Source organism: Pristiophorus japonicus, chromosome 15 (genome assembly GCF_044704955.1).
Source record: "Pristiophorus japonicus isolate sPriJap1 chromosome 15, sPriJap1.hap1, whole genome shotgun sequence".
Classification (NCBI taxonomy): domain Eukaryota; kingdom Metazoa; phylum Chordata; class Chondrichthyes; family Pristiophoridae; genus Pristiophorus; species Pristiophorus japonicus.
In genome coordinates, this window is record NC_091991.1 from 134,150,625 (window position 1) to 134,175,968 (window position 25,344).

The 25,344-nt window shown below is 40.7% G+C and overlaps 1 protein-coding gene across 3 annotated transcripts in view; it reads left to right on the forward strand.

Moving 5' to 3' along the window:
* LOC139281048 (myosin-11-like) overlaps window positions 1-24,867 on the forward strand; it is a 163,674-nt gene extending 138,807 nt beyond the window's left edge. For 2 of the 3 annotated variants that reach the window (XM_070900939.1, XM_070900940.1), the window contains 12 exons: window positions 476-628; window positions 1,159-1,407; window positions 1,744-1,956; window positions 3,428-3,640; window positions 5,925-6,086; window positions 6,383-6,511; window positions 7,127-7,215; window positions 10,577-10,700; window positions 12,420-12,628; window positions 13,503-13,611; window positions 18,947-19,119; window positions 24,070-24,867. In XM_070900939.1, the coding sequence (XP_070757040.1) occupies window positions 476-628; window positions 1,159-1,407; window positions 1,744-1,956; window positions 3,428-3,640; window positions 5,925-6,086; window positions 6,383-6,511; window positions 7,127-7,215; window positions 10,577-10,700; window positions 12,420-12,628; window positions 13,503-13,611; window positions 18,947-19,119; window positions 24,070-24,208 (1,962 nt within the window). In that variant the 3' untranslated portion in view covers window positions 24,209-24,867. Of the gene's footprint in view, window positions 1-475; window positions 629-1,158; window positions 1,408-1,743; window positions 1,957-3,427; window positions 3,641-5,924; window positions 6,087-6,382; window positions 6,512-7,126; window positions 7,216-10,576; window positions 10,701-12,419; window positions 12,629-13,502; window positions 13,612-18,946; window positions 19,120-21,888; window positions 21,922-24,069 lie in introns of all 3 variants that reach the window. The other variant, XM_070900941.1, reaches the window with a different exon arrangement.
* The last annotated feature ends 477 nt before the right edge of the window (window positions 24,868-25,344 follow it).

Consider the following 25,344-nt stretch of genomic DNA (forward strand, 5'->3'; position numbering starts at 1 on the left):
ATAAAAACCCAAATCTCCTTGACTAATATTTTATGAAATTTATAAGCTGAAAAGTTTCAGAATAAGGGGTCACCCATTTAAAACGGAAATTAGGAGGCATTTCTTATCTGTCGTGAATCTGTGGAATTCTCTGCCCCAGAGAGTTGTGGAAGCTTGGGTCATTGAGTAAATTTAAGGTGGAAATAGACACAGATTTTTGAACAATAAGGGAGTCGAGGGTTATGGGGAATGGGCAGGGAAATGGAGTTGAGGCCATGATCTTATTGAATGGCGGAGCAGGCTCGAGGGGCCAAATGGCCTACTCCTATTTCTTATGTTATATAAAAGTAAATGCTTGGGAGTTCCTGGAAGTTTTTGTACAATAAATGAGCATATTAAAATAATGTCTGTGGAAAAAAGGATAGAAATTATTGTATTGACTAGTTGAGTTGTATTTTCAATTTATTATAATATGTACTTTGTTCTCTTTCTGCAGGAACTACTCCAGGAAGAGACCCGACAAAAGCTGAACTTGTCCACCCGTTTGCGTCAGGTAGAGGATGACAAGAACAGCCTCCAAGAGCAGTTGGATGAAGAGGGAGAAGCTAAGAGGAACTTGGAGCGCCAGATATCCACTTTAACTGTGCAGGTACATGAAGCTCCTAATTCATTTGGGCCAGCCTAGACCCACCTGGGTATTTCCTTTTTTAAACCAGTAAATTCTGTCTGAAGTCTAAATCACATGATTACATCAAATGTCTTCAGTTTCTTTAGCGTTCCAACCTCAGAATTATTTGTGCCATCATTGGAGAAATCAAGTTGTTTTTGATAAAATTATAGAAATATAATTGACAGAATAATACAAGGGCACTTCCTGTATACCTCCCAAAATGGTCTCCATCTTTACGATAATGTACACAGAACAACTTTCTAGATTCTTATACTATACACTAACATTGTTCCTTCAGCCAACAGCTGCTAAAACAGATTAACTTGATCATCTACTGCGTGGGATCTTGCTGTGCACAAATTGGCTACCGCATGTGTTTATATAATAGCAGTCGCTGCACTTCAGTAATAAATCATTGGTTGCAAAGCACTTTGGAACTTGTATAATAAGTAATAACATGCATTATAAATGCAAACTTCTTTCTCACTTGAGCATTGATTTCCTCATAGCTGTCAGATGCCAAGAAGAGATTAAATGACGATGCTGTTACAGTGGAGGGTCTTGAGGAAGGAAAGAAGAAACTTCAGAGGGAAATTGAAGGGATTACCCAGAACTTTGAGGAAAAGGCAGCAGCTTATGACAAGCTGGAGAAGACAAAGAACAGGCTGCAACAGGAGCTCGATGACCTTTTAGTGGACCTGGATAATCAGCGACAACTTGTTTCCAATTTGGAGAAGAAACAGAAGAAATTTGATCAGGTAAAATATTTCTGCAGAACAAACCATTTGTATTTGCCAAATTCAAGATGAGCAGAATTTTTTTGGAAGCGTTTTTAAAAATTCGATTAACATTTCCAATATGACCGCCTTATTACATGGTAAAATATAGGTGCCGTGAGGCTAGTTAGCTAAGCAAATTTTGAAAATAATTTCAGAATAAATCATTCACCGCTGATACTTTTCAAGATTAAATTTATTTAAATTAGACAAATTCATGATTCTGTATGTAAAATACTGCAAAGTAAAAGTTGTTTAGCTAACACTTAAGATTGATTTGATCATTTCTGGTTAAAAGATACACTTTCTTTTTTTCAGATGCTGGCAGAAGAGAAAAATATCTCTGCTAAATTTGCAGATGAAAGGGACAGGGCCGAGGCTGATGCTCGTGAAAAGGAGACAAAGGCCTTGGCATTGACGCGTGCTTTGGATGAGGCTTTGTCAACTAAAGACGACCTGGAAAGGGTCAACAAACAACTGCGAGCTGAGATGGAAGATATTGTGAGCTCTAAAGATGATGTAGGAAAGAATGTAAGTAGATATGCAAAAGTGCAACATAAAATTCCATATGGGCTAAAGAAAATAGGGAAGAGCAAAGTCCACATCAAAATACAGACACTGTCTAACAAACTCACCATTTAGCAATTTTTAGATGTATGTAATATTGACTTGATGCAGGCTGAAGTATTGATTCCATTGCACAAGTACATTTAGACTTTTCTTTGATTGCGTTAGTAACAAAATGGAGCTTTAATGGCCCAGAAATTGCGGTCGGAGGCTTCCTGCAGGCGGATGCCTCCGACCACACACAAATTGCAAAAGTACCTGGTGGTCCTGGATAAATGAACACTTCCACTCCGAGGCCTAGGTGCGCAGCCCACGCATCCCAGGAGCATATGCGCATCCTGTGATTGCGTGGGCCAGGCCACCAATTGAAATGAAGGATTTTCTCATGATAATGAGTTCCATTTGTGCAGAGCTCCCATTACTATGGATGGGATTATCCCCAAAAACAAAAAACATTTTGCATAAATGTGTGCCTTTTAAGATTTATTTTGTATGGAATTTTAATGCTTTTTTCTGCTACCTCCCTCACTTAATTAAAATGAATAAAAATTGAATTAAATAAAATGTTTTAGAAAATAGTTTTTTTTTGTTGTAGTAGTAAAATTAAACTAACCTTAATTGGCAGGGTTTTTAATATAAAAAAAGTCAACATTTTTTTAATCTTTTAAAACTCTTACACTGGTAAAAGCAGGCCTTACACACAATTTTACTGGTCGTAAGAGTTTTAAGGACATTCGCTGGGCAGGAGTTGGGCAAATAGCGCAAATCTCTGCCTGTGGAGGCCTTTTACTTTTGCACTCGTACGATCTGTCAATTTAAATTTTGACAGATCAAGTGCCGGTTTTAGGCACATGCAGTGCATGCCTAAACCCGGAACTTGCGGGGCCACTTGGGGTGTGTGTGCACATCGTACACACCTGGCAAGGCCTCAAATTTACAGCCCAATGTTTGCAGAGCGTTGGACAGCAGCTCCAACCAGATGACCTTAAGCTTAAATCCCTGCTTCAATAGACAATGGTTTTACCTGCCATAATTCAGCAGCATTTATCCATTCTCAGAGGGCTACACATGGAAAAGTGCTTAATCACTGGAGAAGGACAAATTGGCAGGTCCAGTCCGTTCTGTTCCTGACCACTGACCAATCACAAAGTAGTTCATGGACCACATTGCTCCATGGCAGTAGGAGGTAACAGAAAAAAGCATTAGAATTCCATACAAAATAAATCTTGAGGCACACACATTTTCTCCGCTATTGTATATAGTTTTAAGATCTAAGCTGAGAGATTTTCAGCATCTTATAAACTGAAAACACAGTGCTGATTTTTAGAAAATTATCCTTGCCTCGAAGAAAGACAAAAGGGTGATTTAGAATGTTTCTATTTGAAACCATTTTTCTTCAAATAACTCTACCACTGCTTGTGTCTTTGTACTGAAGGTCCATGACCTGGAGAAGTCTAAGCGTACCTTGGAGCAGCAAGTAGAGGAGATGAAGACCCAATTAGAAGAGCTTGAAGATGAGCTCCAGGCAACAGAGGATGCCAAGTTAAGATTGGAAGTGAATTTGCAAGCCCTGAAAGCACAGTTTGATCGTGATTTGCAGGCCCGTGATGAGCAGAATGAAGAAAAGAGGAGGCAGCTTGTTAAGCAGGTACGATTGACCAAAATTGAATTCATGAGCACAACACTTAACATTTGTGTTTCTGTCCTGATAAATGATCTACTTTGGTTTCAATTTGCATAGGCATTGCTATACTTAATGGGAAATCAGGCATTCTCTATGAGCAGGAAAACACAAGGTTTAATGATTTATAGACTTTGTCCAGCCACTTTTCTTCACTTTTTTTTTTTAAAACAATCCCAGAATATTTCGGGGAATATCATTGTTTTAAGTCAGAGATTATCTAAGAAACATGAAACATAATTATACAAAATATGGAGACTCTTGCCCGTTTTAAAATAAAATGCACATGCAACATTCATGCTGAGATTTGGATCGCCAGTATGAAGTGTTTTCCCCTGGTGAGTAAAGTAGCAGAAAACAAGGGAGAATGAAGGAGAGAAGGAGGAAAAATGTTACTGACAGGCCCAAGTATGCATCATCTATTTAAATTTCATCCAAATAGACAAGAGTACACATTATGGGAACTGTCTGTTTTTGTAATTTAATTTGTATAGGGTTAGCTATGTAGTTTGGGTTAATGAGAAGCTATGCCAGGACAATAAAAATGTTTATTGTTGAGTTCTTTACTAAGATGCTCTGAAATTAATGAAACCAGGCATAGAATTCATAAATACATTATTTAAAATTGGGGTGAACAATATCTTTGTTTTGCAAAATAAAGTGTATTGACTGCAGAGTTAGTAAATAAATTGCATAAAAGAATAAGTATTTTATTTGGCATTTTACAGGCCCTTTCATTTTTTATGAAATATACAAAGAAATCAAATCAGATTTCTAATCTTGAAATGAATACGTTTGTCCCATTTCAATTGTTATTTGTCGTCTCCTTTTATCTTGCTGTGCCAGGCACCATTCATTGGCAGAGAAAACAGACAGGTGATTCAGTCCAATGTTTCTGCCCATGCTGAATTTCAATCAGTTTCTTGGACCTGAGAGAGTGCATCTGGTGTGACTGATCCTCCTCCCTGCGAATTCAGTGCATGCACCAGTCATCATTGGACTCTGTTCCATTGGGACACATGGACATGATCTGATATCCCACAGCTTTGCGGGAGTGTCCTACAACACCATAGCCATGAAACCTTTCAGTATGACGCAAAATAAGTTGCTTCCTACATGAATCTGCACGCAATATTAACCATGGTTATCAATCAACATCAAAGCTAGGAATTGATGTACAGATTTTGAACACCTCCTTTTATCTGGGTCACTCTCTCATCAGGCACCATTCCCAGCCACCGGGTGGCGCATACGCAGATACATTTTTTTTTCGTACTCGACAATATTCTCTGCTCTCCTGAAGACAGAGACTCCTTCCTCGGTCCGATTTCTGAAGGCACTGATTGCCTAAGTGGCCTTGAGGGTGGGTATTCAAGTCAGTTGGGAGGAGGAAAGGGGGAAAGAGAAGTTCAACCTGTACTACTAATAATAAATTATAAATAAAAGCTTGTTATTATATTCCCTGCTACTGTCAGCGCTCCCTCTGGGGTCAGGCCAGCGGGCCGTGTCCTCTGGCTTGCCGCTCCTCCTCTCCGTTGCCCTCGGCGCTCTGCCAAACAAAAAGAAAAGACTTTTCATTACTTTCAATGAGTCTTGGAGATCATGGTGAGGGTGGCGGTGGATCGCGGGGTCGGGGTTATCTGTATCCGGGCTGGTCGTTGGAAAAGATGGTAGAATACGTGACCTCCATTTGGCTGGCAAAATCCCTTATCTGGCACAGGCCAGATCCTGAGGGTGCTGCATAAGGGCGGTTCAACCTGTACTTACAACTTGGGATACATACATAGAATGCATCACAGCATGAATAAACTGTGGTTAAGTTTTTATTCCGAATCTATCTGCATACTTTTTTTTTCAGGGAAAATATAAATAACTCAAATCAATTTTCTGCATGGAACTAAGTGAAATACTATGAAACCAAAGGCAATATTGTTCAAAACAATGAAAAGAAAATGGTCTGATGGAATGTAGATATAATAGTGACAGAATTTAGATATAATAGTGACCTTAAACAATGATGGGTGTACTCCTTTTAAACAGACCAACTGTTATCCCTTCTACTTCAGATCAGTGATATAATATCGCTTATCTCATAGTTAACTCTGGCATTACTAAAGAGATACTTTCAGGGTAATTCTAAATGCAGGTGACTAATAATGGCTTAAAGAGTGTAGAGATAGCATCTCAAATGTTTGAAGGTAGTAACAGGAGATAAATATTAAAGTCACTATCAAACTTTGTTTACACTTAGGTCCACGAGCTTGAAACTGAACTGGAAGATGAACGTAAGCAGCGCACCGTGGCAGCTGCTGCCAAGAAGAAGCTGGAGATTGATTTAAGTGACCTTGAAGGCCAGGTTGAAATTGCCCTCAAGGGCCGTGAAGAGGCCACAAAGCAACTAAAAAAACTTCAGGTGGGTGACTGAAGCATGATCAACCAGAATGGTTTCCAAACTTCTTGCTTTTAACTACAAAATGGCATGAACAGTTTTCACTTATAGCTTTGCAAATGTGAAACCACTATTAATAATAACATGGTTTCATTTATGTAGTTCAGAAGCCCCACCATTAAATGTTGAAAGATTATTGTAATATACTAGCTAGATTCTAAAAAATTGTCCTTGTGTGAAGTCATTTTTTTGAAATGAAGATGGAGCATAACACAAATCGGTCAGGATTAAATCTCAGTTTCTGCTTTGTTTAACAACAGGCTCAGATGAAGGATTACCAACGTGAACTTGAGGACGCCCGCAATGCCAGAGAAGATGTCCTGGCTCAGGCTAAAGACAATGAGAAAAAAGCCAAGAGTCTGGAGGCAGATCTTCTCCAACTCCAGGAGGTAAATACAAGGAAATAACGGTGGTCACAGATTTGCCCTTGTAAGTCTCCAGTCTGAAAGGCATTTTCTTTGTTGGCCAAAGTATTAACACCACCAGAATATTTATTGGAGGGAAGCAGGTATTTAATTATTTAGTGGTGTAAAATCTAGATGAACAAATATCCATAAAGTTCACTTTCTTTACCAAAAAAAAAAGGTACAAGTCAAATTGTCAAGATATAGAATTATACAGCACAGGAGGCCATTTGGCCCATTGTGCCTGTGCTGGTTCTTTAGATCGTTCTTTCAATCAGTCCCACTCCCCTGCCCTTTCCCCACAGCCCTGCAAATTTTCTCAATATTTATCCAATATGTAACAAATTTAAGCAAGTTTTAAAGTATCTTATAACCATGCATGGTATCTTTGGTTTCCTTTTTTGGTTTAAGAATACACTGGAGCGCCTCGTTAACAATGGAACATTCAAAGCCTAGAATGTGGTTAATGGCTGAATGTTCGGTAGGAGGTGCCTTAGTCAGAGCAGCAGCATTTGGGTTCATCTGAAACATGATTACCACATGTCTCCAATGTGTAATATTCCCTTTATTTAAATGACTTTTTTTCCTCCATTATCAAAGGATTTGGCAGCTGCAGAACGTGCTCGCCGTCATGCTGAACAAGAGAAGGAAGAACTTGCAGAGGAGTTAGCAGGCAACTTATCTGGAAAGTATGTAACAAAGATCTTTACCATTTTGTATTCTTACTAAAATGAAGGCTTGCAAATCTGTAATGACCTGTGAATCTTTACACCGCACATTAAAATGACTGATTCACTTGGACACCATATCCATAAAGTGAGAAGTCACATTGTAGATTTCTTTACAGTCCTATCTGGAAATGTTAAATTATATTGAATAAACCAGATGGCAGCACTTCAAACACGATCAAAACATTGTCCTGTTACATCACATCACAGACCCCCAAACAGCCAGACGGAGATAGAAGAGCCTGTATGTAGGCAAATTTGAGGTGCAAAAACAATAGGGCAGTCATAAGGGATTTCAATGATCCTAATATTAACTGGGATAGAATCAATGTAAAAGGTAGAGGGTGCAGAATTCTTAAACAAAAAAAAATGCCTTCAGGAGAACTTTTTAAGCCAGTACGTATCCAGCTCAACAAGAGAGATGGCAGTTCTGGACTTCGTTTTAGGGAATGAAGCTGGACAGGTGGAAGGGATATCAGTGGGAGAACATTTTGGTAGTAATGATTATAATTCAGTTAGATTTAATGTAGTTATGGAAAAGGATAAAGATAGACCAGGAGTAAAAGTTCTCAATTGGGAAAAGACCAATTTTACTAAGCTGAGATGTGAATTAGCATTTATATAATGCCTTTCACAATCACGATGTCTCCAAGTACTGTACAACCAATGAAGTACTTTTGGAATGTAGTCACTGTTGTAATGTGGGAAACACAGCAGCTAACTTGTACGCAGCAAGCTCCCACAAACTGCAATGTGATGACCAGATAATCTGTTTTTGTCATGTTGATTGAGGGATAAATATTGGCCAGAACACCGGGGATAACACCCCTGCTCCTCTTCGAAATAGTACCATGGGCTCTTTTACGTCCACCTGAGGGGGCAGACAGGGCCTTGATTTAACGTCTCATCTTCAGCACTGCACTCGAGTGTCAGTCTAGATTTATGTGCTCAAGTTCCTAGAGTGGGACTTAAACCCACAACCTTCTGACTCCAAGCGAGTGTGCTACCCACTGAGCCACAGCTGATGCAAACTACTTGAAGGTAAATCAGTGTCCGAGCAGTGGGCAGCATTTAAGTAGGAGATAGTGAGCATTCAGGGCAAATATGTTCTCACAAAGAGAAAGGGTGGGGCTCCCAAATCGAGTCCTCTGGATGTCAAAGAACATACAGGGTAGGATAAATGCTGGCCTTGCCAGTGACACCTACATCCCATGAATGAATAAAGAAAGGCAAAAAAAGGAAGCCTATGTCAGATACCGAATGCTAAATACTGCAGAAAGCCTACAGGAGTATAGAAAGTGCAGGGGTGAAATTAAAAAGGAAATTAGGATTGCAAAGAGGGCATGAAAAATATTGGCAAGGAAATCCCAAAGATGTTTTATAAATACATAAAGGGCAAAAGGATAACAAAGAATAGAGCCTATTAAAGACCAAAAAGGTAGCCTGTATTTGGAGGCAGAAAACATGGCTTTGGTTTTTAATGAATACTTTGTGTCTGTCTTCACAAGAGATGCACAATGCAGATATTGTAGTTGAGGTGGATTATTGGATGGGATAAACCTAGTGGGAGAGGAAATATTAAGGGGTTTAGTATCTTTGATTGTAGATAAATCACCAGGCCTGGATGAAATGTATCCCAGGCTGTTAAGAGAAGCAAGGGAGGAAATGGCAGAGGCTCTGACCATCATTTTCCAATCCTCTCTGGCTACAGGTGTGGTGCCAGAGGACTGCTAATGTTGTACTGTTGATTACAAAGCAAGAAAGGGATAGACTGAGTAATTACAGGCCAGTCAGCCTAACCTTAATGGTGGACAAATTATTGGAAAAAATTCTGAGTATCAGTATTAATTGTAATTTCAAAAGGCACAGATTAATCCAGGGCAATCAGCATGGATTTGTTAAGGAAAGGTCGTATCTGTCTGACTTGATTGAATTTTTTGAGGAGGTAACCAGAAGGATCGATGAGGGTGATGTGCTTGATGATGTCTCTGGATTTTAGCAAGGCACCAGTCAAAAGTAAAAGCCCATGAATCCAAGGGAAAGTGGCAAGTTGGATCCAAAATTGGCTCAGTGGCAAGAAGCAAAGGGTAATTGGTCAACGGTTGATTTTGTGACTGGAAGACTGTTTCCAGTGGGGTTCCACAGGGCACTGTACTAGTTCCTTTGCTTGTGGTATTTATCAATAATTTTGACTTCAATGTAGGGGCCATGTTTAAGAAGTTTGCAGGTGATACAAAAATTGGCCGTGTGGCTGATAGTGAGGACGAAAGCCACACTGCAGGAAGGTATCAATGGACTGGTCAGTTGGGCAGAAAAGTGGCAAATGTAATTCAATCTGGGGAAGTGAGGTAATGCATTTGGGAAGGGCTAACAAGGCAAGGAAATACACAATAAATGGTAGGATACTGAGGTGTAGAGAAACACAGGGACTTTGGAGTGCATGTCCACAGATCCCTGAACGAAGCAGGACAGGTAAATAAGGTGGTTAAGAAGGCATATGGGATACTTTCCTTTATTAGTCAATGCAAAGAATATAAAAGCAGGGAGGTTATATTTGAACTATATAAAATACTAGTTAGGCCACAGAGTACTGTGTACAGTTCTGGTCACCACATTACTGGAAAGATGTGATTGCACTAGAAGGTACAGAGGACATTTACAAGGATGTTGCCAGGGAAGAGAATTTTAGCTCTGAAAAAAGATTGGATAGACTGGGGTTGTTTACTTTGGAACAGAGGAGGCTGAAGGGAGACTTGAGTACATAAAATTGAGGGGCCTGGATAGGAAGGACCTATTTCTCTTAGAAAGATCAATAAAGTAATTGGTAAAAGGATTAGTGGGGAGTTGAGAACTTTTTCCACCCAGAGGGTGGTGGGGGTCTGAAACTCACGACCTGAAAGGGTGGTAGAGGCAGAAACCCTTGTTGCATTTAAAAAGTGCTTGGATAAAAGTGCCGTAACCTACAAGGCTATGGACCAAGAGCTGGAAAGTGAGATTTAGGCTGGATAGACTTTTGGCTGGCACAGACACGATGAGCCGAATGGCCTCCTTCTGTGCCATAAATTTCTATGCATCTATGATTGTAAATGGTTTCTGAAATGCAATTTTAGTATTTGTAGATTTGGGTGTAAATATCAATTTTTGGGAATTCAAATGTATCTTATGTAAATGTAAAGAAATTAGCTCCATGAAATATAATGGTTAGATGTGATAAAATGGCTGTAGAGCATGTATAATGCTTTCTGAAATCTTAAACACAGTTTGTGGTTCAATGTGATCGAGCAAAAGATCCAGTTGCATTTAAATTTTTTTTTTTTTACAGGTCTGCACTTTTGGATGAGAAGCGACGTCTGGAGACTAGAATATCGCAAATGGAGGAAGAGCTGGAAGAGGAACAGAGCAACATGGAAACACTGAATGAACGTCTCCGGAAAGTTATACAGCAGGTAAGATAGTGGAGAAAGTCACTCAATGAAGTGATGTGATTCTAACATCTGCTAGCTGTGGTCCCATAGACCAGATCATTGGACTGCTGATTATGCAGATAGTTTTCAAAATCCATATCTAAATTTTTTAAAAACCTAAAATGAATATGTAAAAGCATACGCACATTGTAACTCCGTGTACTCAATATTGTGCATATCCCACACTAAGGGCTGGATTTTACCAACCGTGGCGGGTGACATCAGTGGCAGGTCACTGCCTCGCTGCTGGACCCTGCCCGCTGTGTAAAGAAAGTCTTGCATTTATATAGCGCCTTTCATGACCACCTGACGTCTCAAAGCACTTTACAGCCAATGAAGTACTTTCGGAGTGTAGTCAATGTTGTAATGTGGGAAACGCGGCAGTCAATTTGCGCACAATATCTCAAACAGCAATGTGATAATGACCAAAAACTGTTGTTCTGTTGATTGAGGGATAAATATTGGTCGAATGATTATCCCCAGATTGGGCTTGTTAAGCCCGCCCAGTGCATTTCCCAGCAAAATGAAGGAAACTGATTTGATGCGTCATCAGCCGGTTTCCTTAAAGGGACCATGTGCACATTTATTTTGATATTTGTGCTGCCAGTATTCTACAGCATTGAGGTGCTGCAAGCACTGTACAAAGGTGTTTGAAACTCACCCACTGCAACAGAACAGGGGCTGACTCATGAGAGAACCTAACAAGATATGTTACTCACTGGGTACTGTTGAGTTCATCCTTTTTCAATTGGATACTCGGAGTCAATGTTCTACAGATTGAATTTTAGGTGTGAAACCTTGAGTGCATTGTCTGTTAAACTAGATTTTAAAATAAGTCATTCAGGAAATGCTTTCAAACCCCATAATTGCCATTCTACGTGTGGATTAAAGTTGGAGAGTATAACGATCATACAAATGTCATCAAAGTTTGTGACACAATTGTAAAATGACTGAAGAAAGGAAAAGTATTGGGCTGGATTTTCGTTCCTACTCATTTTGGGCGGTAATGGCGGCGGGGCGGTAAAGTTTGCGCCCGGGAACAGTTTACACCTCAGTCAGCTGGGCCCTGAGTGTGAGGCAGAACGCTAAGGGAGGCGTAACACAGCTCTTTTTTAGGGAGCAAGGATGGCTGAGCAACTGAAAATCCATTGCTAAAGAACTGGCCTCTGAGCGCCCTAAGAGAGGATTCTATGGCAAAAAAAAAATCTCATCTAAAAACTCAAACATTCCCAATATCCTAAATACCCCACAATAAGCTACATTGCAAAAATAACACTAAACAGAACAATCAAATTTACTTCATTCAGCTGTTCCATCACTCACTGCCGCTGGGACAGCTCTGACTGCCTGGTTTTCTAGGCGCTCCCACCACGGCACGCGACAGGGTGCTATAGGTTCAGTGCACAACAATTTCAAAGTGCAGTTGAAACTGATGGCTTTGTGTGCTGGCTTGACGATCCTGGGTGGTGCTGCTTTGCGCCCCTGCAAAACTGGCGCTGGGAGCTGGCTGGCTGCTCAAACCATTGCTGCCTCCATTACCACTGCTCTGCGGTGCAAACAGAGGCAGCAACAGTGAAAATCCATCCCAAAGTGTTCCATGCAGGATGAAAATGCCCTTTCTAAATAAAATCAATGTATCTTGTCGCTGTTGCTTTCCTGCCATTACATTTGTGATTGTTTACATTTCTTTTTAATTGTCAGTCTGAACAGCTGTCTAATGAACTGGCTGTGGAACGCAGTGCCAATCAGAAGAATGACAGTGCTCGCCAGCAGCTCGAGAGGCAGAACAAAGAGCTGAAGGCCAAGCTGCAGGAAATGGAAGGGACAGTAAAGTCCAAGTTCAAAGCAACAATAACCTCTCTCGAGACAAAGATCACCCAGTTAGAAGAGCAACTGGAGACCGAAGCAAAGTAAGAGCACCCGGCAAGACCGTCTTTCTTTGTCTTGGTCGCCGATCAATCTTTGCAGGTGTTATACTGCATTTAGTTTTCTTCTGTAGCACGATGCTGAAGAAATTATAAATCTAAAACACAAGCTCAGTGGCTTTCCAATATGTTGATGCTGCAGTTTTAGAATACTCCAGACTTCCCTTAGATTGGCAAGAAAAGGTTTAAGGTTTTCATGGTGAGGGTGCATCACTATAATCAAAGTGCAATATAGCTGTGGATCAGAGCTTAAAAATACACAGGGTATAATGTTTTCCTTGATATTCCCAGCTTTTTAAAAAAAAGTTGTCACATGATGTACACATTCAGGCATGTGTTGCTGTACCCTTTATTCCTCTTATTGGCATAATATTGACAATTTACCCACCACCTTCAAAAAAAAGGTTACAAATTGAACATTATGTTCCAGATGAATACACTATAAATAAGAAGTAATAGTTGGCAGTTTGCTTCAGGAAATGGTTGAATTTTGGCAATTGCATGGGTATCCATAAACCATTTAAGCTTCACTCTTGTGGTTTGTGTATTTGAACCATTATGGGATTAAGCCTTGTGCCTCTCTGTGTACACTCTAGTACTTTTCTACAGACTACATTTTGACAAATTGTACACATGAATAGACTGGTTTTTTTTTTTTAATCAGGCAATCCAGTCAGTGTTAAAATCTAAATCGTGAATTGCTGTTATGTTGGGAAATCTTCATGTGACAGACTTGTAGCTAAGTTAATTACAAGCTCGACAAATTGCTCCACTTCAACTGATCTGGCACTTGGTACTACTAAAGCCTCTTACTGTGATGTTTCTTGGTCTGTTTCACATGCTACATATTACTCTTCAGGGACAAACAAGCAACCACCAAGGTAGCTCGTCGTACAGAGAAGAAACTGAAAGAGGTCATGATGCAGGTGGAAGATGAGCGAAGACATGGGGAGCAGTATAAAGAACAGGTACAGTGGTGGTCTCTCCAAAAAAAGGGAACAAACTTGCACTTATACCACACCCTTCATACCTAAGACGCCCCAAAGCGCTTCACAGACAACAAAGTGGTGGGGGTCTGGAACTCGCTGCCTGAAAGGGTGGTAGAGGCAGAAACCCTCATAGCATTTAAACAGTAGTTGGATATGCACTTGAATTGCCATAACCTAAAAAGGCCACAGATCAAGAGCTGGAAAGTGGGATTAGGCTGGATAGCTTTGTCGGCCGGCATGGACACGATGGGCCGAATGGCCACCTTCTGTGCTGTAAATTTTCAATTAGCACTTTATAGCCTTCCAGATTCAACATATATTTCAACAATTTAAAATCATGTCCATTACCAGCAAGTGCTGGTAATAGTTCTGCTGTTTATTTAATCTCTCCTGCCTTCCACCCCAACACTGACCCTCCCTGTTCTTTACTTCCTTTCCCCCTTTCCCTGCACCTGTACTTGCTTAAAATCTGTTACAGCTGTAATGTTTTCCAGAGACCTGAAACATTAGCTGTTTCTCTCCAGATGCTGCCTGACCCGCTGAGTGTTTCCAGCAATTTGTTTATATTTCAGATTTGCAGTATTTTGCCTTTTGTAAAAATGTAGTCACTGTTGTAATGTAAGGATAAAAGATTGCTATCAGAACTATAGATTGCAAATGATCAATCTTTACTTGTATTAAAGCTAGGAACTTTTCTAAAAATGGAAATCACTGTTAAAATGAATAATTTTTGAACTGTATATCTTACCCATTCTTGCAAAGCATAATTAAGAATTTTAGTTACAACCAATATATTGAGCTAGTGCTCCGAACTTTCTGAAACGTTAAGGGGGTGAAATTGGGCCGCTAATGATTTCAAACTTAAAAAAAAAAAAATCAGTGTTTGCACTCCAAGAAGGAAGTGGAGAGCTAAATCACCGCTCCACTTCTTCCTGGAAAGCAATCGGCAGCAGGTGAGTTCAGCAGCGCCACACATTGGGCCGTGCAGCGCTGCGACGTTGAAAGAATCCTTCCCACCCTAAAAAGGAAGGGCCATTGCTGCAGGCTCTGCAAAGGGGAAAAAAATGTACCTTCTCCACACGGTAGCCACGACCCCACCCGATCAGCCCGGCACTCAAGTGGAGTGTTTGGCTGATCGATCGCGGGCAGGAACCTGTGGAAAAAACCTGCACGAGAGAAGCCAAGTTTCATTTTTTTTTTTGCTCGCCTCTGCCATCTCTCCTTTTAAGCATCGCGCCCGGTCACCCAATGCACGCCTCCTCAGCTGACAGTGTTTTTGCCGAGCGATGCTGCAGGGGATTGAACGCAATTTTGGGTCCGGGGTGCTACCACGGTGATTCCACGATTTCCAGTTACAGGAGATTGGGGCGCAACGCCACCACTGCTGCAATACTGTCGCTGATCTCGCTGCACATGGTCGCAAACCCATTTGCGGAAGCACAAAGGAGCCCAATTTCACTTCCTGAATAGGTTAACTATCCATATAATACACTGTAAATATTATGGGGCTGATTATGCAATTGGGGGCAGATGGTGGATCTCCATATTAACAGGGGCAGAGGCCTGAGCCTGATCTGCATCCAATATACGGCATGCCTACATGATTGAGGCAGTTAGTATACGAAAAGCCTACTCTGAGCTTGTGCCAGGTACATCAAGGCATCGATTTTTAATTTGAGGTGTCCTCCTCCTAATGCAGCTGGACTGCTGAGTCCATTTCAAATAAACACCAACAGAGGCCCAAAATTATTGGCTTCCCTTCTTAAAGCTGGCTCATTTGTTTGCTGCTGTTACCTGCTGCTTATTTTCCCTGTAAGGCAACTGTTACTGGTACCTTCTCGGGTTCAGTGACCTCAGTCGTCCCCATAAGCAGTTACCTTTGTGGGTGGTGGTTCACACTGCCCTGTATCTACTCACAAGACAGTGTGATCCAGGGACAAAACAACAGCATTCCCTTATGTTCTCAACTGGATATTTGTGCCTTTTGCACAAGTGCTTGTTCAATTTCTCTGAAGAGACACTCATTCAGCAAATACAAAATGATACAAGGCCCAATATGAATTGATAAGCTGCTCTATTTCACAGTATACATATAGAATAGCAATTATGATCACATTAAATTCAAACAATAAAACTTACTACATGATACAAAATAAAGAACATGCCATGCTACCCCCCACATCAGTGGGTCTTCTTGCTCTGCTTCGACAATATGACTTCTGACTGTTCCTCCAGCAATTTGTACATTCAGTGAAAGCTCTGAGCTTTCTCCTTTAAAGATTTGCCTGCACAGTATCCTGTTTCAAAAAACCTTTCTCCCACTGTGTTGTGTATCTTTGTTCAAAGCCACAAAAAGGATTAAATACATTGACCATGAGGTGTTTATCTATTGAGACAGTCCATGGGGAAACAATATCAAGATTAGCTCATCAGCACCTTGTCTGTCTGACATCCCCTCAACTATCTATCACCCCAGCCTTTTATTAAATTGTCTGAATGCACTATGCTTTTGAAAACCCAACATTAAAATAACTCTCTCCCAAATCCTCTGGGGAAAAATTCTGAAATATGCCAGCAATGTAGTACTTTCCTTGATGTCTGTTTTGCTGCTCAGGCACAATGGACTTGAATCAGAACAATACGCTTCTTAAAGCTGTACTACATTTGCTAGTTGTGTTTGCCAAGGGAAATGCCATTTTGTGCAGTTTAAGGAATTCCTTTGGCCATTGCTCTGTTTTGGAAGAGGAGGATCAGAAGAGCCAGGTACACTGGTATTATCTGTGCTTCTGTAACATCCATTCCTATTTTGCCCATTGTACAGGATCGTAAGAAAATAGACTTCTGCATGTGGATACAATGATGCCTATTTATGACAGCTTCCTTGGGGCCACAGTCCTCCCATACAGATCTGCAGTTCCCCTTCCATGACAGGAGTAGCCCTGTCCATGCATGTCAAGGTATCCATTAAAATGTTGTCACCTTTACATTTGGCAACTTCATGCAGCCCAATTCAATATCTTCAACTGCTCTGAGGTTCATGCCACAGTTAAGACATTGTCAACAACAACTTGCATTTATATGGCACCTTTAGGAGCTTCACCAGTGTGTTATCAAACAACATTTGACACCGAACCACAACAGCAACAACTTGTATTTAAAAAGCGCCTTTAAAGTAGTAAAATGTCCCAAGGCTTTCACAGGAGTGTAATCAAATAAAATTTGACACCGAGTTACAAAAGGAGACATTAGAGCAGAGAGATTAGTTTTAAGGAGTGTCTTGAAGGAGGAAAGCGGTAGAAAGGTTTAGGGAAGGAATTCTAGAGGCATGGCCATCAATGGTGGAGTGATAAATCAGGGATGCTCAAGTGGTCAGAGTTGTGGGGTTGGAAAAGGTTAGAGGTAGGGAGGGATGAGGCCATAGAGAGATTTGAAAACCAGAATGAGAATTTTTAAATCGTGGCTTTGCTTAACCAGAAGTTAATGCAAGTCAGTGAGCATAGGAGTGATGGGTGAATGGGACGTGGTGCGACTTAGGACATGGGCAGCAGAGTTTTGGATGACCTCCAGTTTAGAGGGTAGAAAGTGGGGGCTGGCAAGGAGTGCGTGGGAATAGTCAAGTATAGAGGTAACAAAGGCATGGATGAGGGTTTCAGCAGCAGATGAGCTGAGGCAGGGGTGGAGTCGAGTGATGTTCCAGAGGTGGAAATTGGTAGTTTTGGTGATGTCGTGGATATGCTCATCTCAGTCAAATATGACACCAAGATTGCGAACAGTCTGGTTCAGCCTCACAGTTGCCAGGGAGAGGGATGGAGTTGATGGCTAGGGAAGAGTTTGTGGGGGGTTACTGAAGATGATGCCTAAGCAGCTGAAGGCATGGCTACTAATGCTGGAGTGATGAATATCGGCAGAGCGCAAGAGGCCAGAACTGGAGGAGCAGTGGCAATCTCGGAGGCTTGTAGGGTTAGAGATGGGGAGGGGCGAGACCATGGAGGGATTGGAAAACAAGGATGAGAATTGTAAATGAAAGGTGTTGCTGGACTGGGAGCCAAAGTTGGTCAGTGAGCACAGGGGCGACTGGTGAATGTGATTTGGTGCCAGTTAGGATACTTAACTGCCACCTCCATTCATGCTCTGATGGTACCCTTCATTGCTGAATGGCTGTCTCCTTCAAATCGGATTACTCTACTGCAAGACCTCATGTAGCCAGATCTCCAGCATCTGGTTCTGTCCACAACCATTTTTTAAAAATCAATCTGAAGTACTGCTCTACATTCCAGGATCACCTTAATTCTCTGTTAGAGAGCTTGTCACAAAGTTTGGCCCATGTTATAAATATATTATGCAAATATTGGTTTTTTTTGGTAAACATGCCAGGGCTGAATTTTGCTGTAGAAATAATGGTGAGGCTATCAATACTCGGCATTATTAGTGTAAATCAGCCAGCAACTTCTGGCATTCACACACGCGCAATTAACCGTGGAAATGCAGAAGTTGCTGTCTGAGTTGCCCTGTTCCTCCAGAAGCTGTGCTATTGCAGTATCTCGCCGAGAGACTCAGTATTGAAACACACGCAATGGTGTGCAGTTGCTGTACTTATGTGATAGATACACACTAAACTTGCCAGAAAAAGGTCAGGCCTTGTCCATTCCAGTGTAAGTGAATTTTTAATGGTGTGGTAAGTATTAAATACTGCCAAAGAACCTCTCTGGTATTGAAAAGTAACTTTTTTTTTACAAATGTGGAGTCTCATTCCTTCAGATTTTAATTTCTGTTGGAGATTTGTTAAAATTAAAAATTAAAATAACTTTTTGCCCCTTCTGTTTTTTTTAAATCTCGCTCTTAATCCAATCTTTCTTCCCCTCTATTTTACTTTCTGTACCTGATTTGACATTGAATTCAATATTCTAACTTGTACTTCCTGGTTCAGACTCTGCGCTGCTCATTAACAATTCTTCAATCTGATTTATTAAGGAGATATACAGTTATTTGCCCTGTTCACAGGTCCCAGATCTCCACAGAGAACGCTCTAATTTACAGCAAGTTCCAGTGCAAAAATCCCATAGGAAGTCTGTGCGCGAGTGTAATGAACGGCTGGTGGCGTTCATTCACCAGTGAGAGCAAAATCCGGCCCATAACTTTAGGTACCCCTGCAAGGGAGATACCCCTTTCACTCTTGTAAATCGTGTATTTTTCCATATTACACTGCCATTTTCAAATTTCTCAAGAATACTTGTGTCACAGTTTAAGACCTACTTTTACAATGTTGCCATGGCACGTGTTGAAAATATCTCATTAAAATGTCTTGTCACTGCAGGCAGAGAAAGGCAATTCCCGCGTGAAACAGCTCAAGCGGCAGCTGGAAGAGACCGAGGAAGAATCTCAGCGGATCAATGCGTCTCGGCGCAAACTTCAGCGGGAGCTGGAAGAAGCCACAGAGCTGAATGAAACCCTGACCCGTGAATGTAACACGCTGAAGAACAAACTAAGGTAAATTCAACAGTCCAGCCTATCCCCTGGAGTCGCAATTCCTCAAACATCTGTGGTGGACTGATAACTTGCTGGGAATTTCCTCGGAACCAATCCTGCTCCATCACCATAACTTCGCCGAGAGTGCTGGAGATATGCTGTTTTATGTGCAAAAACTGAAATTCTGCCATTTTTAACAAAGTTGTTATAGCGGAGTGAGAGTAGCTCTGAGGAAATTCTCGGCCTCTGGTAGGATGCACTTCTCTGTTAAGGTAGCAAGTTGAAAATGTTGATGCTTGTAGAATGAACTACAAAAAAAAGTCATTTTGGACAAGGAAGGCAAGATATCTTTGACCAATATAAACGAGGCAAAATGATGTGCTCTTGCCATTGAGAGATCTACAATGGAGGACAGTAAAATTCCGAATGTACCCACAGACAAGACCTGCTAATTCATTCCCCTTGTAGGACTAATAGGATTTGTCATTGTCCTCCATTGTGGATTTGCTTTATCCAAAACGGTTAGGATTTTACTGTACAGCCTGTCTGCTTGGGGTTGTCAACCTTCCCACCTTGTGCGGGAGTCTCCCGGAATTGAGGTTTGCTCTCCCGGGCACTGCTGGCAACCCGAGAGAAAAGAACTCTGTGCCGGGGAACTGTGCACCTCCGCTGCCTCTGCCCGCCTCGCTCCAGTTGCGGCGAAGTTACGGTGTGGAGTGGAAAGCTTTCAACTCTTGAGAATTTCAATGGGATTGACATTTCAGTGAGGAGAAGCGGACGATGTGTCCTTTTCGTGACCCCGGTCTCCCGTGTGTGTGGGGGTAGGGGTGAAGAAGAGGAGCCACTGGCTGCAGCACAAGGAAGACATCAAAGAAAGACTTGCATTTATATAGTGCCTTTCACAGCCACCAGACGTCGCAAAGCACTTTACAACCAATGAAGTACTTTGTGTTGTCACTGTTGTAATGTGGGAAATTTGCATACAGCAAACTCACCACAAACGGCAATGTGATGATGATCAGAATATCATTTTTATGTTTGAGGGATAAATATTGGCCATGATACCAGGATAACTCCCCTGCTTTTCTTCGCAATAATGCTATGGTATCTTTTACGTCCACCTGAGAGAGCAGATGGGGCCTCGGTTTAACGTCTCAACCGAAAGACAGCACCTCACAGTGCTGCACTCGACAAACCATTCCCACTCACCTTTTCCTTCAATGACTGTCTGTTCCACCCGTGCCAGAGACTGTAATTCCTGTTTGGACTGTTCAGTCACCCAACAACTCACTTTTTAAAGAGTGGAAGCAAGTCTTCCTTGATTTTCAAGGGACTGCCTATGATGACGACGACTCCCTAAGCACTGAACTGGAGTGTCAGCCTAAATTTATGTGCTCAAATTCCTGGACTTGAACCCACAACCTTCTGACTGAGTCACAGCTGACACACTAGAACTTCATGAAGGGATGGCCCAGCCGGAGAGATTTTTAAACAAAACAGTGAATAACATGATCAAATCTATATGGGGAAATCAGGGAACATTAAAATATCCTGTGTGGTGCTTACTGATCACAGAAGACATCCAGTGAGTCAGTACAAACTGCATGTTGGCACTCAAAGGTCACCTGGGCTCAAAACCAACATTCAGAGGAATTCTGCCCAGCAGTCTTTGGTATCACGGACCAGTAAGAATTATGACACAAATTCCTTAGACCAATGCCACCATCATAAATGAGGCAGAGTAGGAGCCTGTGACCTCTGCATGTGATCCTGCTAGACTATCCGGGACCAGTTGCTATACTGGTCGTGTGATCAAACCTCCAGGAATACCTGTAGAGTTGGCAACCTATGTCTGCTTTGTGTGTGTGTGTGTGTGTATATATATATATTTTTTTTATATATCTGCTTTTAGGACTTGATGGGATGAACAAGAGAGATTCAAGCGAGGGACAATGGGAGAAAATGGCTAATCTAGTCTCCGAAGGTGGTATTGGGTGGGGAAAGGAGAAAAGAAAAGCAAATTAACCAGGTGTCCCAGTCCTTATCATCCCATGAACTCTGCTGGAAGGCGTATGGGTGAATGCCAGGATTAGGCGAGACAGTTTGAACAAAAAACAATTGTTCGTTCTTGGGATGTGGTGATGCAGACAAGGCCTAATTAGTTGCCCTGAGTAGGTGGCAGTGGGCCTTGCCATTTACATAACTTCAGGGGACATGAGTCAACCACATAGCATGGACTCGAGTCACGTGTGGACCACACCGGGTAAGGTAGCAGCTTCCCATTCCTGAGGACATTAGTGATCCAGTTGGGGTTTTACAATTCAATGGCTTTTATGGTCATTTTTTTCTGATGTTATCCCAAAATTTAACATTTATTAAGTTGTGAACTTCAATTCATCATTGGAGATTTGAACTCAATCTTTGGGTTATTGGTCCAGTACCATAACCACTACACTACTGGATACCTAAAAGTCATTGGCTAATAGAAAACCTTAAAAGCCAGAGGACTGCAGGCTCACGCTTTTACTCAATGATCTATAGTGACACTTGAGAGCAATAATGCAGACTTTGTTCATTATCATTCAGTATAGAATAACCATAGCAATAAGAGTGGATTTTTCAATGTTTTTAAATTGATGGGCATCTGCAAGTTTCCACTTAGTAAAATTTAGAAAATGTTCTGTCTGTGGACCTCTGCACAATGTATACTAGATCTGATTATTATGTTTTAAGAATCATTTATAATAGGAATGATATGTAACCGTGAGGGAAATCTTGTCTTTATTACAGAGGTGCACATGAACCTGCTCAGTGAACGCTCAGGTACCTGCCAAACCTCAGCTATGCAACTTTTCATAATGCTCAAACTTCCATCTCTTTCTCTAAGTACTGACATAAGGTTTCTGAAGGCTGAAGATAGATCTCAGAAAAAAAAAGTGATCTAAAAGAGCCACGGGATGTGATTTTATATGTGACTTATTATAGTGGGCACTCCAAGCAAAATATAAATCTTATCCTGCTCTTCATCATGCATTCTGTTTATACCACATGTTAGCTAAAATAGGAATCAGATTTTAATACTTCATGTACACACTGTTGAATTGCAAATTGTTCCTGGTGATGTTCACTCTTAACTATATTTTCTCAATTATGACATCTCCATGAAATATATTTCATGGGAATGACATTACATGTGGTATAAGTAAACAGAATAAAAGTTCTAATAGATTGTTACAGAAAAGAGCTTAACACTTTTAATACTACTGTGCACATGAAGTAGAATGTGCATTCTTCAGGCTGTCACTAACCATTTGAGCTTTGTTTGAAAAGACTGACAACTCTTACACTGCCGAATCCTCCAAGAGATTTGTGAAACTTATTTTACTCTTGATTTTGATTTTATATTTCTCCCTACACTTCAGATCTCACTACATTTTGTTTGTAGCTAGACTTAGCAGAGGCCTGGGAACAGTGCCACAAACTAAGTCACTCTCTGGGTGAGATTATTGAGCAGTACAGACTGCAGGCTGTGGTGATTGCTGTCCATTTTTCCTCCTATATTTTAACTCCTTGAAATGTAGGATATCGAAAACTGGCCTTGTGGATGGCCACAAGTTAAACCAGCTCCCATCACTCGCACACCAAGCCACACACCATTGTTGGAAATATCATCCATTCAAGTCTAATTTGATATTTTCTACTTCAGCAAACATCCACATAGGCATTTTTAAAGCATACCTTTGCGGCAGTTAAGGGTTTGACCTTATTTGCTTTATTAATTACATGTTATGCAGCTGTTTTATTCCCCCAAGCCCTTTGAGGATTATATAAACATTGTGTAGCAGATTTCCATCATACCATTTTTAATATATATATTCATTCTAGATTATTCAATAATAAATGAGACCTTGTCTAAAAATTTAATGTAGATGGATATCTTATAAATTATTGTAATCCCTAAGTCCTCAAAGGGTTAAATACACATATGCTGATTAGGAAGCATGGCTAAAGCTTATTCCTGATATTATTGTTTAAAAGTAAACAGTAGCAAAAAAAAATTATGAAGTTTGCTTAAACTGAGAATGCAGAATTGAGTTTATATTTTATGCCAATTTTAAGCTTTCTACAATTCACATCACAACATTGGCGCCAGAAAGTAAATACACAAGCAATTATTGCCCAGTTTATCCTCCCACAAAAAACAACAAACTAGGCAGACTCACTGTTGCTGTTTGTCTAACTGCACCTATGTATAGAATTAAATTGCTTGAACATAACTATAGATGATTCATTGGTTGGATTTAAAAATAAAAATATAAGCCCTACCCAGCCCTTGGTACCCCTTGCATGTGTTGTCTCAAAGCACATCAATTTGCATGTTACAAAGCTACTATGGTTGTTTGCCACAAAGCAGGTGTAAAGTAAGCACTGTAATCTTGCCTTATTTGGCTGACCGTAGGAATGGCCATGATTCAACCTCAGACGACAAAGGCTAGAGATTTGAAAATCAAAAACAAACCTCCATCTTACCCAGAGTCTCCAAGTTTCATCGAGAGAATGCTAGGATTCACAAAGGCCTCACTTTTTTTTTTAATAAAGCTGCAATCCTTCATATTTACAAGTTAAGTAAAATTAAAACATTCAAATACAGACAAAATCACCTATCCATATTTAAGTCTTTAAATATGTCCACAATCGTCTTTCAGTTATTGAATGGTAAAGAGTAGGTGCTCTGAAGTCACTCACTGTTGATAGAATTTGAATGCTTCAAACAGCAGACATCTTTTTTGGGTGGTTGATGGTCCCAAACGGTTGGAGGCTTGTGTCCATTTAGACCAAGTTTTGGGTAAATAAGTATTTGTCATCTCTTTTTATCTAAATGTTGTTTGGAGGGGGTCATGTAAATATTGGATTACTTCTTGTTGGGTTTGACTTTTGCTATTTGCTAACATGCTGTGTTTTCTGATGTAGGCGTGGAAATGAGCCAGTGCTAAGTGGCGCACGCAGATCTGGTGGCAGACGTGCAATGATTGATAACACTTCACTAGAAAACTCTGATGACGATGTTGGGCGAGATGTGGACTTCAATGGCACAAAATCTAATGAGTAATGACAATGTAGCGTACAGTGCTATGGTATAAAAGGGGAAAAATATACACATGGTTAGGAAAGCTTTAAAAGGTCATGCACCAATTGTATTAACAGGGCACAGTTTTTCCATTTAAAAAAAAATTTACCCTTCACAATAAAAAAACCTTTCACATGCATGTAGCCAAAACTCTTATTTTGCTAAACATTTTACATGTATCAAAGTTTCAAATATTCTAGCATTTAAAATACATTGTTAAAAACTGCAAGTTAAAATATGTATCCCAAAAAGTGTACTGTCTGATGGGTTAGGATCTTAAAATAGTTGATATTTTGTTGTTAACTCAAATGAAATAGCATCAAAAATAAGAATGCACACTTCCCTTACTGAAATTATTTGGTCTTATTCATTAGCACCATTTTATCAGAGATGGGTGGTGCCCTTTGTGTCTATCAGAAGAGCCAAGCACATTACTGTACTATTTGCAATACATGCCTACCAGACCATAGCAATACTGGTCACAGAATTCTATAGAAGTGCTTTGTTTAGCCACTTGAACTACTGGATTTAAAAATAAACTATTGTTTGCAGTAATATATTCGTAACATGCTAAAATTTGTCAAAGTATTTCCGAAGCTGTTTCTGACCCACTATCACCAATAAAGGACTTTGTATCACAATGTCAAGCATTTTGTCATTTTGTTCCTTTAAATATGCATTTGTTTCTGCAGGTTTTCTCCAGGTAGTTACCACCTGCACAAAATAATTTTTTTTTAAATTACATACCTGACACTCTAAATGGAAGTTTAAGGGAACTTGGTATCTCAACTCCAACAGCTCTTTCAACAGAAGGGAATACACTTCCTTCCTGACAGCCTGTGCTTCAGTCCAGTCCAACCTAATAAAAACATAAGAAATAGGAGCAGGAGTAGGCCATTTTGCCCCTCGAGCCTGCTCCACCATTTAATAAGATCAAATCTGTCTATCACCATCTTAAATATATTCAGAGGGGGAAATTGCCCTGTGCCCCGCTTGGGGTCTGGGGCCGGGACTTTCTGCACCAGGCACAGAAGTCCCGATCCTGCCGTGGAATTGCCCTTGCCACCCCTCAAAGGAAGAAGAGTGCAATCAATTAAAAGGGAGGGCCTCGGCACACT